At 33.6% G+C, this 14363-nt stretch overlaps 1 protein-coding gene across 5 annotated transcripts in view; it reads left to right on the forward strand.

The window, feature by feature from the left end:
* LOC149533587 (uncharacterized) overlaps positions 1-14363 on the forward strand; it is a 189469-nt gene that overhangs the window by 158092 nt on the left and 17014 nt on the right. For 4 of the 5 annotated variants that reach the window (XR_016356673.1, XR_016356675.1, XM_089803068.1 and 1 more), the window contains 2 exons: positions 13071-13172; positions 13346-13404. Coding sequence is in view for 2 of the 5 variants with exons in the window: in XM_089803068.1 (XP_089659194.1) it covers positions 13071-13172; positions 13346-13404 (161 nt within the window). In the remaining 3 variants the exon portion in view is untranslated. Of the gene's footprint in view, positions 1-13070; positions 13173-13345; positions 13405-14363 lie in introns of those variants that run through there. The other variant, XR_016356672.1, reaches the window with a different exon arrangement.

Below are 14363 nucleotides of genomic sequence, written 5' to 3' on the forward strand. Positions count from 1 at the left end.
CCCAATTAGAAGCAGTAAGAGAAGGCCCCTAAACAACCGAACCATAGAGAACTGTCAGATGAACAAAGGAGTCAAAAAGGGACAATTTGGACAAAATATCCTGAAAATGATGCCTGAAGCATTGTCTTTCCAACAAAGCCAGGGAACCCATGCCCTTACTAACTCTGGATTGAATAGCTGGTCTTAAGCTGAAGTGCGGCCTCGAGAACTTCACACCGAGATATATATGAGGGAGTAATCTCAACCTCCTGGCCCTGAAAGAAGAAATGAAGATAAGAGGTCTCTAAATAGTTAAAGCCCATAACCCAAGTCTTAGACAAATTGACCACAAGCTACCACTAATCACAAAAAGAAGCCAAACCATCAAAGAGTCTTTGTAAGCTGTTGGGAGAAAAGGCCAAGAGAATCACATCATCAGCAAAGAGGAGAATGGAGATCAAAACTTGATGCAAATAACACCCATGTCCCGGTTGAGAGGAGTTTACAAGGAAATCCTCCAACTCATCAATATACAAACCAAATAGTGTAGGAAAAAGAGGACAGCCCTGCTTCACCCTAATGGTGCTCTGAATTGGAACAGAAAAGCCTTGAAGAGAAAAATCATAGAATTGCTAGAGAAAACACAAGTCAACAAAAATATGTTGACATCAATAAAAACCTGTGAAATCTATGCACAACATTCTCCTCGTATCATTAACAAAATCATCAATGACAAAACTCCAACAAGTGCTATAGAGGTGCAACTATTCATATGCAATCATCAAACATCATTCTGATTGTATTGATCATTTTTGAGAAAGGAATTTTTCAAACTACACGAAACCAAGTTTCCATCCTATTTTTACGTCGAGAGGCGTAACCTACAGAGGCAGAATGGGAGAATGAAGTGTTGTAACCATGTTAATGTTAAGTTTTTTATATTAAAGATTGAAAGCCGACTAAGTAAAATTAATATATAAATATACCTTCTATATCTCGTACAATTACCAACTTTCATTCAATTTTCGTGAGTTGTATTCTTCTTCCCTCAAAGGCTTGGATCAGAAAGCTGCTTTCTCTGATTATATTCACTTCATCACTGCTGTAAGAAAAATTCTCCATTTCACTTGGTCATGTTTTCTCTCTTGAATAAAAAAGAGCAAAAATTATGTGGGATTTTGGGAGATGGTTTCACATTTAAAGATCAGCCCAAAACGGGACACAAAACAGATACTGAATATTTTCCAAATCCATTCAAAATCTGCGCCATTTAAAGCTGCTATAACAATTCTACTTGGCCTAATGTTTTCTGTGGTTAAATTTTAATAAGGACACCTCGGCTCTATTTAATATCTTTGCAAGTATAAACCTTTGATGTTGAAGTTTTCTTTTCTTGATAAACATAGTCAGCAGCATAATATCTTGATCTCTGGGGACAGTGCTTTAAGACTAAAATCACTCAGCAAGGGCACTGGGTGATCTATTTTAAAAGAAGACCATTCCACATACATTCAAATTTTGCAAACGTATATCTTCATATTTAATACAGTAGTGCAAGATTCCTCAACATAACAGGACTGTGATGCTGAAAAGCCGCAGAATGAGTCCGAGTCAAGAAATGGAGTATGGAAATTAAAAGCCCACCTGTTACGTCTGTGCCTGAATTCACTCTGTCAATGACGTTGTATACAAGTTGTAGAATTAGTGTTAACGTTAATAAAATTAGAGTATGTTGCTTATACCATCTTAGAAATCAATTTCTTTATGGTCCCACTCTATTTTATAAAGGTTTTTCTATTTTGTTTTTGTTTTTGTTTTTTGTTTTTTTGTTTTTGCTAGGAAATCTAATTTTGAGACTTTTCACACCCCTCTTTTCCATATCGTTAGATGGATTAGAATCCCTAACATCCAAGCTGAACTTCTTCACTACCAGATTCTCTCCCAAATTAGCAATACATTGGGTAGATTTAAAGGCATTACGGTTGATTTTACCAGGCATAGACTGGAGCACAATTAGAGATCCAAGAATTTAAAGCATCTGGACAACAAACAAAATAAATTTTGAAAACTGAAAACGTGAGTGGAATTAAATATCAGTTCGTTATGGAACAGCCGATCAATCCATGTCTTATCTGTGTCTGATCCAGTCTTTATCTACGTATAAAAATATCGATGTCTTATATAATATTTTTGGAGCTATCCGATAGTGTCTATTTGCAAAGGATTGAAATCTTGTGACAAATACAACCATAACTTGATAAATTCCTCTCTAAGATGAAAAATGAAAACAATATTGCCAAAATGAATGGAAGTATACGATAGTGAATAAATGCAAAATGAATGGAAGTATACGGGTGCTCTAACCAACTGAGCTATCAAAGCTTACATATGATATTATTGGCTCTTACATTTCTGTCCAAAACCAGAACACTCAAAAAACCAAACTTTTAGCAAAAAAAAGTCGGACTAATAGTTAAAAAATACTTCCTTAAATTATAGCTTATTTAAGTTGGGCTTTAGGTTTTAGTTGAATTAGTGTTAACGTTAATAAAATTAGAGTATAGTTTAGGGTTTCGTGTATATTAAATTTGTTTATATCTTTCAAACAAGGATAGATTTAGATTAAGATTTATATTAATCTCCATTTTAATTGTCTATAATTGTAATACAGAGAGGTTTTGTCCATAATTTACTATGAGAAAATCATATGATTTAGATTAAGATTTATGTTAATCTCCATTTTAATTGTCTATAATTGTAATACAAAGATAGGTTTTGTCCATAATTTACTATGAGAAAATCATATTTATTTATGAAATATATTAATCTTTACTTCCATAATTTTTAATAATAAATAGCTCAATATATTTTATGTTTTATTTGTTTGTGAAAGATTACTAATTTAAATCCTATTATTTTTAATGTTATCACATTCAGATTTTCTAAAATACCTCGTCCAAGACTAAATTTTGAGAATGAAGAGCAACAAAGACAGTATCAAAGAGAATATGCTTGAAATTATATGAGACGACGACATGAACAAAGGAATAATGCTCAAAGAGAGGAAGCTAAAAGTCCTAGAAATGGTGACCAACAAATACAACACAGAGAATATGCACGAAATTATATGAGACAACGACGTGAACAAATGACTAATGCAGAAAGAGAAGAAGAAAGGAATCATCGAAACCAACTTGATAGAGAAAGACATGTCAAGTGTAGGGCAACTATGACAGTGGAAGAGATTGAAGAAGAAATGAGACAACATGCAGATAAGATGAGAGCACATTGTACACAAACATCTCAAGATAACCAAAATATAGTGAGAAGACAAACAAAAAGATCTATGAGCCTAGACGAGTTGAATGAAAGAGAAATACAACAAATACAACTATGTAAACGTGACTCAAATCAAGGACAAGCTCAATCTCATGAAAATGGTGGGTTTAGTTCCAATGGGATGAATTCTATGACAATAGATCGTGTTCTACAAACACCAACTGATCGAGTAGAGGATCTTATAAATGTTGATTCAGGCAATTATAATTTACAATAGGAGTTCACATCACAAATAAGAAGACAAAGACAATTGAAAAGAACACAAAATAGAATGGATAAGGGGACAATCAATACTATTCAAAATAATGGGATTGACTTGAGGACATTACAAATAATGCTTCAAAATGGACTAGATAAACTTGTTATGCCTAGTATGTGCTACATTTGTCAAGAAAGTTATCTTTCAATGAAGGTTGCACGAGTCCCTGAAGGCCCTATTTGTCATTGATGTCGACAAGAAAAGAATGAACATCGATTTTCAGCATCAAATAACATGGATCCCAATCCACAACCATTAGAGCTTTCTAATCTAACACAAATAGAAGAAATGTTGATAGCACGTATCAACCCCATTCTTCAAGTTACACAGCAACTGGAGGTCAATTTAAATATAAAGGGCATACCATAAGTTTTCCACAAGAAGTAAGAGAAATAGCCAAAATCTTACCGCATCGCATAAAAGATTTACCTATTATCATTGTTTGCAAGAAGGATCAATGTGGAACAAGTTATAATTTTACAATCAATAAAGAGAGGGTTTACAGAGCACTTCAATTTAAAATAAATCATGATAACTTCTATAGAGATGTTCAAATTGATGAAAATGCACTTAGTGAGCTTACATCTAATTCAGATGATAACATCTTTGATCAGCTAAACTCAGTTCGTATGGAATTTGATTCTGATGCAAATGAATATGTATTTGCGGGTCCAATAATGGAGATGGATCAAGGAAATATTATCAATCATACTACATCAATGGCCTCTAAACCACCAAATGCACGAAGAGAGATGCAACTAATTCATGCATGGATAAATAACCCAAATGTAGATCCTGGATCACTAATTGATTGGCCAGGAATTGGAACATCTCCAGTGAATGAGTATGTCAGAGAAGGATTATTTGATATGGCTTTTCCAACACTATTTCCAGATGAACGAAGCGATTGGATTCAACCAAGATTGAGAAGAGTCTATCTTCATGAATTTGTTAAGCATTTACTTCGATATAGAGATCATCGCTTTAGATTACACCCACGATTTAGGTATTATATGATGAATATGATCATGTGACATTGTGCACAAATTCATCAGCAGTATTTGCCAAAAAGAGCTTGTAAGATATCCCAATCACAATCAATGAGTTACGAGAACACATAGAAAATGTTCCTCACTCACATCTAGCAGATTGCTTGATACGTTTTGGTACAACTCTAAGGGGTACAAGGTCTTATTGGGCAAAATGTTGAGTTGAATTAAGTGATCTCTTTCATCAAATTGGAACACCAACAATTTTCTTTACTTTGAGTGCAGTAGATATGTATTGGCCCGACTTACATGCATTAATGCCAGGAACAGAACCATCTAATCAACAAGAAGCACAAAAATGGTGACGAAAAAATATTATTGACTATCCACATATTGTTGCATATTATATGCATCTAAGATGTACAATGTTTCGAAAGGAAGTACTACTAAAGGGAATGAAAGTAAAAGATTTTTGGTCAAGATATGAATGGCAACACAGAGGATCACCACATGTGCATGGGTTCATATGGTTAGAGGAAGCACCTAACATAGACAGCCTTAATTGGAGAAATCATGACGAAATCAAGATAGTTCAAAAATATTTTGATTCTATTATGCATGCATGGAATCCAAGGGGAGATCCACATCAACGAAACATACAGGTATGATATCAATTCTTCTATAGCTATTCAACATATATTATGCTTATTTTTTTATTTTACTTAATAAAATATGTTATATCTTCAATAATAGGTCCTACAACATTTTACACAAGATTCATGCCTTCGAAATATACAACAACTAAACCAAGTAGACTTCGAACGTGATTATGAAGAGTTGCTCAATTGTGTTGAATGCCATACAATATGTAAAGAGGGTGCTTGCCTTCATAAAAAAGGAGGGAAAATGGTTTGTAGGTAAGATAATTATATAGATTCATATGTTTTTTTACTAAGAAATGAAAAAATAGTGTACAAGCTAATAGTGTACAATATGTCCCCAATTTCTGCGCTTCCTTAGTGACAACATTTCTAGCAGGGTTGGTCTATTATCTGGTTTCCATAGGCCAACAGAGTGTAGAGGGAACTAACCCAGGGGCTTTGAGAGCCATGCATGAGCTTCCCAAGTAGTTTGGAGCAGTAGACAACAATTTCCTACAATTTAGGAGGGATTCCTAATTTGAAGGGATTGACTAGGAGTGGTCTAGGAGGCATTTGGAGACCTCGGGGGACGTTTTGGAGACTTAGAGTGCATCTCCTATTTTTTAGGAGGAACTCCAAGTTCAGTGACAGTTCTCTCAGAGGTGCACACAGTAGGGGAGACTCATTGAGACTCAATTTTGGTTGATTGGGGTTGTCTACTACTTTTTAGGAGCATCCCTAGATTTTAGGGATGGACTGCTAGTTGACCCATCTTGTCCGGCATCAGTCACAGACAGGTGACAAGGTCAGATTCATGTTTGATTGGTCATTTTGGGCCTTTTGGGACCATTTGGGAAATATTTTAATATATTTAAATATTTCCTAAGTTGATGATTAAATAAATTAAAATAAGGTTAATAATATAACCATTTTGGAGTAATAAGGGGATTCTGGCTTCAGTTGATCAGGTACACCTATGTGTTATAGCTCGTTGGAAAGGTCTCGAATTATTATACATGATTTTTACTATCTGTAGACTTTTTGGTGCCTTCAACTATGGACTTTTAATAAAGTAATGTTTTTCGTATAGCATGGACGACTTTAATTGGGAAAATGTTATTTTATTATATTTTATTTAAAGGGCAAAGTGTAATTTCCCTTTAGGGTTCGATTTACAGTTGGAAGGGGATATAAGGAGATGGAGACCTAATTTCTTATTATCTTTTGCATATTGAAAAACTTGTTTTTGTGAATTGGCTTTGAGAGAGCAATTCTTCATCTGGGACGCAAACCCCAGGTTCTGGATTGGCTGGGACGTAGCCCTCAGCAGTTATTGGCATTGGATTCTTCAGACAGTGTGCGTTGCTATCAGGGATAGAGTACACCATTCTTTATTGTGGATTCAGGTTGCAAACTTATGGTTTCAGCGTCACAGATTGATTCTTTCAGCTGGGACGTGATTCATTGCAGTCTTACGACTGCCATTTACAGCAGTTTGGCATCATTGTTGGATGTAAGCTCCTTGGAACTGCATTGGATTTATTATTTGGCTTTATAAATCAGAAATCTGCCTGGTACAATTTATAGCAATTCTGATTTAGCTCTATGTTCTTATTTATTTTCAGTCTCCTCTCATGTTTATTTTTCATTATTCATTACTATTGTGAAAACTATCAAAAAACACAAAACAAAAACAAAACCTTTTGCAACTTCTGTCTATTCTCAAAAACCATCAAAGAAATCACAGGAAAATATAGTTTATTAATTTAAAAACTACAACAAATCAGCAAGGGCATCTATCAGGGATATTTCACATGGCCATTATATCTCGATGGATCAAGATTATTTGAAGATCCAACAATAGGAGATAAAATATATGAACCAGCAAGAAATGATGATCGAGTAAACACACATAATCATACCATACTTCAGTTATGGAGAGCAAATGTAGATTGGCAACCTATTCTCTCAAGACATGCTGTAATGAATTATATTGCGAAGTATGCAACAAAAACAGAAAAGAGTTCTGAGACATATCATCAAATGTTGGTAAGACTTGCAAATATTGAAAATCTAGATGAAGCAGCATCAAAGGCATATAAGATACTACTAACTGAAACCTTGATTGAAAGAAACATTGGTGCACAAGAAACGTGTCATATGTTATTAGAGTTGCCATTAGTAGAAAGTAGCAGAGTATTTGTTACATTAAATGTTTCAAGAGAGGTGTTCAAGCCAGTGATAAAGAATGAAGAAAATGATGATGAAGCTCACCCAAAACTTTTCATTGAAGGATATATGGATAGACCATATGCAATGGAAGGTGTCACACTAATAGATGCAGCTAGATCTTGGACTTATAACTCTAGAAGAAAACGAGATAATAAATGGCAAGCAAGGACAATGGAAGCTATTGTGAGAGTGTTTCCAAGATTTACAAATATTCCTTCATGAAACTCACAAAAATGGGTTGATTTTTGTTGGTCAAAGTCATTATTGTACAAACCATTTCATAATATACAAAGAGATATTGGAATAGATGATACTGCAGTTGTATCCAATTGGGAGTCCCTTAATTATAATCCATGGCATGTGGATAGGTGGACTATTGAAAATGAATTTGAAAATAATGTTGAAACTCATGATGATTTTGAAGATGAAAATGAATTACCAAATAATCAAAATATAATTGAACATGAGTGGGAGATAATATCAAGACTACATCGTGGACGAATGATGGATCTAATAGAAATAGATATGTTGGGAAGAAGAGATATTGACAGACAAAATCCATGGAGTGCATAATATCGAGGAGAAGAATACACAAATAATGCAATACATTTTATCAATGCTATGAAACAAAATGATTTACTTATACCTGAAGATATGATGATGAGTATATCATATGAAACTTTAGGTGCTAAGCAAAAGAAAGCACTTGATATTATTATGACACATTATAATCAAGGTGAACATGTCATGCCATTATGTATGATAATTCAAGGAACAGTTGGAATAGGGAAATCATATCTAATTCAAGCCATTCATCAAGCTCTTTATGATGCATCAACACCACAATGTTCTCCCCTATTATTATTAGCACCAACTGGAATTGTAGCTTTTAACATTGGCGTATCAACAATTCATTCAACTCTAAGAATTCCTCTTATAGATTTTTCTGACTTACAGGGTACAAGGCTCACAACATTACAAGAAGAAATTCAACATATTAGGTACATATTAATTGATGAAATGAGTTTTATTGGTCAAAATTTGTTACAAAATATAGATTCAAGATTACGTCAAGCTTTTCCAGAAAATTCAAACATGAATTTTGGAGGAAGATCGATTATTTTAGTAGGAGATTTGGGACAACTGCCCCCTGTTAGTGACAAACCACCTTATGATAGTAATGTTTGTGCAAAGTTATTATGGGAAGAGTTCAAAATTATTGTTACTTTGGATAAAGTGTTCAGACAAGAAGGTGAAAGTGAAGACCAACAAAGGTTTTGCCAATTACTCACTCATATACGAGATGCAACTCCAACTATAGATGATTGGAAGTTATTAATGACAAGGACAGATGTTTCATTGCCCCAAAATGTTAAGGAGGAATTTGATAATAATATTCATCTATTTGCAACAAATGATAATGTTCATAACCATAATAGAAATAAATTACATTCACTAAAAAAACCAGTTGCTCGCAGCATTGCATCAAAAGAAGAAAGTACTAATCCGGGGGGGTGAAAATGATGAACTAGATATTGAATTATTACGTGCTAAGGATGCAAGGGTCATGTTAACATCTAATCTATGGATTGAAGCGGGACTTGTCAATGGAGCTCTAGGATACATTCAAAATATCATATACAAACCTGGAAATGCCCCACCAGATCCACCAACATATGTTATGGTTGAATTTGACAATTACGCTAGAATGCCATTTGAAGATGCAACTCCAAAATTAATTCCCATTTCTCCAATACAAAGAGGCCGCACACGTCAATTGCCCTTATGTTTGGCTTGGGCATTAACTATCCATAAATCACAGGGATTAACACTTTCTAAGGCAACGGTTGACATTGGACCAAGAGAAAGGATAGGACTAACATTTGTTGCTATATCACGAGTTAAGTCTTTGAATGGACTTTGAATATCACCACCATTTTCTTATGATTGTTATGAAAAGATGAAGATAGGGAAGCAAGTTGTGAAAAGGAAAGTAGAGGAGGAACGACTCAAATCTTTGGAAAGAGATTAATTGTATGCATTGTATATACTATATTTCATTATCTGTAAAACATAATTGATATGATAAGCATCATAATGCATTGTATATACTATATTTCATTATCTGTAAAACATAATTGATATGATAAGCATCATACTTTAAAAAGAATAATTTAAATTAATAATTTAATAGATTTCAATTTTACATGTTGCATTGTGGATGCTACTAGCTTAGATATCTTTATACATCTATCTAAAACACGTCGAGAGATATCAAGCTCGAGCCGCCTATTTCAATAAAAATATCATTGAAAATAGATAGGTGCCTCGAGCTTGATATCTCTCGGCATGTTTTAGATAGATGTATAAAGATATCTAAGCTAGTTTTATTCAAGATGATCTGCCACATTCCCTCTTTCGAATTGAGAAAATAATTTAACAATTTAATTTAACTTGACTAAAAAGTAGCTTTCTATTTCATTATTAAATTATTAAGTACATCGAAGTGATATTATAAAGTGATGATGCTAAAAACATTGCCTTGCTTCATGGGGTTTTTGCTAAAGAGACAATACAACACTGCATGCATTCATATTGGGGGGTTTAAATGGGCAAAAAAGGGGACAACATACTGCCTAAATAGGGGGGAGGTTTTTTTTTTGTTACAATTCTCGGATCTGTTGCAAATGTATTAAGCACTGCCTTATTAGGTATGTGTGTTCTGAATGCAACATCCGTTTAGATTTATATATATATAGAGAGAGAGAGAGAGAGAGAGAGAGAGAGAGAGAGAGAGGCCATGAATAGACATGGCCCTTCATGGGATTTGTCTCTTCATTAATCTGATAATTAATAATAATAACAAATTTAATCTTATATAACAATGACCTTATATCTCAATACAAAGAACACACACATATATAAATTATATCTGATATATAATTATATATAGGTTTATTCGATTGGAGCTATCAAACATCAACACTCCCTCTTAGCTTAGAGGGATAAACACAAAAGAATAGATATTACTTCAACGTAATATTACAAATAACAATTTTAAGGATATTTCATTTGATATCTTAGAAGATTTCCACCATTTGATAGCGCATTCAATATCATGAGTATTGGTCTTCTAGAATATCAACATATGATATTCACGAAGTACCCAAATAAAGTTTGATATCACATTTGATAACAAGAGTATTGGCCTCCCAAAATGTTAAGATGCGAGACATTCACCATTTACTCAATTTATTTGATCTCATAATACAAGTTATTGTAAGATTGTCACCTTACTGTAACTTGTGCAAATACTAGTGGCACCATTTGGAAGTTGTCACTTCCTCATGATGTACATAGGGGTTAGGTCCATTAAAATCACATGGCCATGAGGTATATTCATGAATCATAGTCCTTTGTTACAATTTATTGATCAATGGAGAATCCATCTCAACATAGTTTACTACCTCTGAATCAATAAGACCGAGATCACTGAAGGTTGACTGAATCACATCCTCTGTTTGCTCCCTCTCTTTCAAGGTTGCCTCTACTGAAATGTTAGGCTCCCTCTTCCTGCAAAAACATTCTTGAAGGAAACGATCAAGGCAAATAGATCTTATTGTACGCACTGAAAATTTCAAATAAGAGATTAACTACAATAATATTAGTACTCAATAGAAATATTTATCTCATTGTCTTGGGTATGAGCTTATTCATTCAATTGAAATCTCCTTATTCCAGAACCAATCAGTCTTTTTTTTTCTTTTATCTTGAAAATAATGTCTCTCTTTGTAGGAGACATACCATATGATTTTCGTTTTAATAAACAAATTACGTTTCCTTCAAAATGCAACCCTTTGTTTATAAATTGACCACCACCTTACATTTTATTTATATAAATAGATTGGAAACCTTTCTTGGAGCACTACATAGTGAGCTCTTATATTTGTAAGCCTCTATGTGGGGTCCAATGACTAATTAATAGTGTGAGGGCCACCCTTGGCCACAATAATCTTCCCATTCGAAGGAGTCTCCAATAGCCGACTTTATATCCATGTACTTTTCTAATAACTGGAATAGCAATGGGATATTTGTCAATCTACACGCACCGCTTAGATGCTTGTGCCCATCCTTTGTGGTTTTTATTCTATGTATGCACTTATAGGTCATGCAAGACTGATATTCCGTAACCCACATCATATCTGCGCCAAGGGACTGTTATCTTGATTATTGTGGCCAGTGTATGCAGTAATTGCTAGGGATTTCCCAGTTACCTTCTGTCTTGTTCCTGCTTCATTTCAAATCATTCACTTTTCTAACAGACATGTACCTCTCTGAAACTTATTTTCTGTTATATCGTCTTGCACAACATTTGAAACATAAATTGAATAGGAATAAATGCCTTTCTGATCCCTCCAATCTTCAGTTGACATTTCCTTACAACTTCATTTCAGAAAATATGAATCTGTATATGTATGTTTCAATCACATCTACAGACTGTGAAAACTATTTGGAACAATTTCATAGTCATTAATTGTCATGGTTATCTAGTAAGCATTTCTTCGTGACTTATGGCGATCATCTCTTGATTGGTTATTAAATTCTGTGATTCCAAAGATCTCATAGCTTGCATCATGAATGTTGATTGTTTGTTGCGATTCACATGAACGAAAAATGTCTGATCAGAAATGGATTATCATTTGATTCAATAATTTATCGATGCAGTGGATTTTAATTCCAATCTCTACTTGTTGAGTATTGTTATTGCAGATTTCTCAGTATTAACACGCCTGGGACAATCACATATCAGTATTGGTGGTTCACAAAATACATATTTAGTGAGAAACACTGATTGCTGCAGCACATTTTCTATGAATTACCATCTTAGAATATAATTAGTATTGATAGCAATTATATTGGAATTCATCAGCAGTGACGTACACATGATTATATTCATTTAGCTTCTATGTCAATGGTGATCAACCCTCCACGTAGATTTACTTCTAGTTTGTATATAAAATATCAATATGTGTATACACATTCACGTGAGTGGAAGATCTGGGACCCAAGAAAATATTTTTTGGTGGAACCGGTGTACCCAAATCCACATATTGGAAGCCATATCAAATCCAAAATCCACAAGTGAGAGTTTTACTCTTGATCTAATTAGAGGACAAAATATCTTGTTTATGGAGGGGTCAACCTTTAATTGAATCTGGTGAATGACAAGAAAAACAACAATGAGGCATGTTTTTAAGTACCTTCTGAAAATGGGTTGAGCATCTAGAAAATAGACAACTCAACAAGACCTAACTACATTCTTTAACATGATTATAAAAGGTTTAACCCGTTTTTATTATGTGGCATAGTAAGCCATGGTTCAGTCAGCTTCTTTATTCAATTGAAACGCAGACCATGGATTGGAGAAAATAACATCTGGGGTTATTCTTTTGGTTGATTTACTGAACAAAAGTGACTGTATCTCTTTAATATTAGTAGTGTTGCTTCTATATTCTGTTGTCTCAAGTTTGATGTTTCTTTGGAGAGTGAAATCTTGTTTGTTTCTTTTCTGAAGTATGGCTCAGTGCTTAGATGTAAACATCTTATGGTACTTAAATGTTTCTATTGTAGGTAAAAGCTATTTGTCTCAATCATGGTGTGGTTTGCATATCCAGAGAAGGAAAGAATGTTGAGAAGCTCATCTTTGAGAATGATATTTTGTTTGAAAACAAGGTGTACCTTCTCGTCGACAAACTTGGATAAACTTACTAGAGAGAATTAATCTTTTGTTTGTTGTATTAAATTTTCTAATGCTTATGCCTATTAAATGCTATTTTACTAGCAATAATAGAAGAAGAAATGCAGTGTTCTTTTATTGATCCTTTGCTGCTGATTTGTTTGAACAGAGGAATATTGTTGTGGTGGATGAGGTGGTGTCAAATAATATCAGCTCCACAAAAGTCAGGTATCATTTGAGCTTCAATTTTTCCTTATCTAGAATAGAAAGCTCTGATCTATTCTTCTTATGGATATGCTATTTGTTTATATACAAAGATATGGCCTATTGTAATTAATTGCTTTTGATTGTTTGTTGTGTTGTGTTCCTTTCAGATTCTGAAATTCTAGTTTTTATATTTGAGAATGAAATGAATATAGCAGAATATGTAACAACTTCAGATTTTATGGAAACAACTCCTAAATGCATATTAAATATGCAAGTCTTTGATAGTGTTTTATGGAAATGGATACCATATTGAACATTGTATCCAACATGGATATTGTGTATTTTCAAGATCTCCTAACATTGATACAACTAGGCATGGAAGTTATAAAACCATACACATGTTTAATTGTTTACACATCTAGTAGTCTAAACAATAACTTAATAAATTTATTTATTTATATTTATTTCAGCTCTCAATATTTATTTTTTTATTTCAGATTATATTTGTTTCTTAAGTGATATGTCTTCTATAGTATATTTTGCTTTTGCAAAATTTGAATGTTACATCATAAACCAAAGTTGGATACAACACTGGCTATGGCCCAAATATGTGTGCATCTACAAATGCATCTAAATATGATACTTGTGTTGCATCCAGGATTGTTATGTCTGTATTTGCATATCTAGTCAAGAAAGAGGTAGCATCCAACATACTCTAAGGCCGACAAAAAATTAGATTGGTATTAGTAATGGCCCTTGAAGTGAGTAAGGAAATCCCAAATTTACTCAAGATGGATAAATGCCACATTTTTGACAATTGAAGGCATCATTGCAAGCCAAGTGATAGAGTTCATTTTATTTCAACCATGAGGTTTGAAATTGGGTGAAAAGCAAAATGTTATAAAAAAATTGTTGAAATTCAGCTACTATTCGTATGGATAAAGAACACAATTTTTTCCATAAAATAAATTTAAATGGGA

Source organism: Cupressus sempervirens, chromosome 10 (genome assembly GCF_028749045.1).
Source record: "Cupressus sempervirens isolate cs-2001-9-10 chromosome 10, ASM2874904v1, whole genome shotgun sequence".
NCBI classification, from domain to species: domain Eukaryota; kingdom Viridiplantae; phylum Streptophyta; class Pinopsida; order Cupressales; family Cupressaceae; genus Cupressus; species Cupressus sempervirens.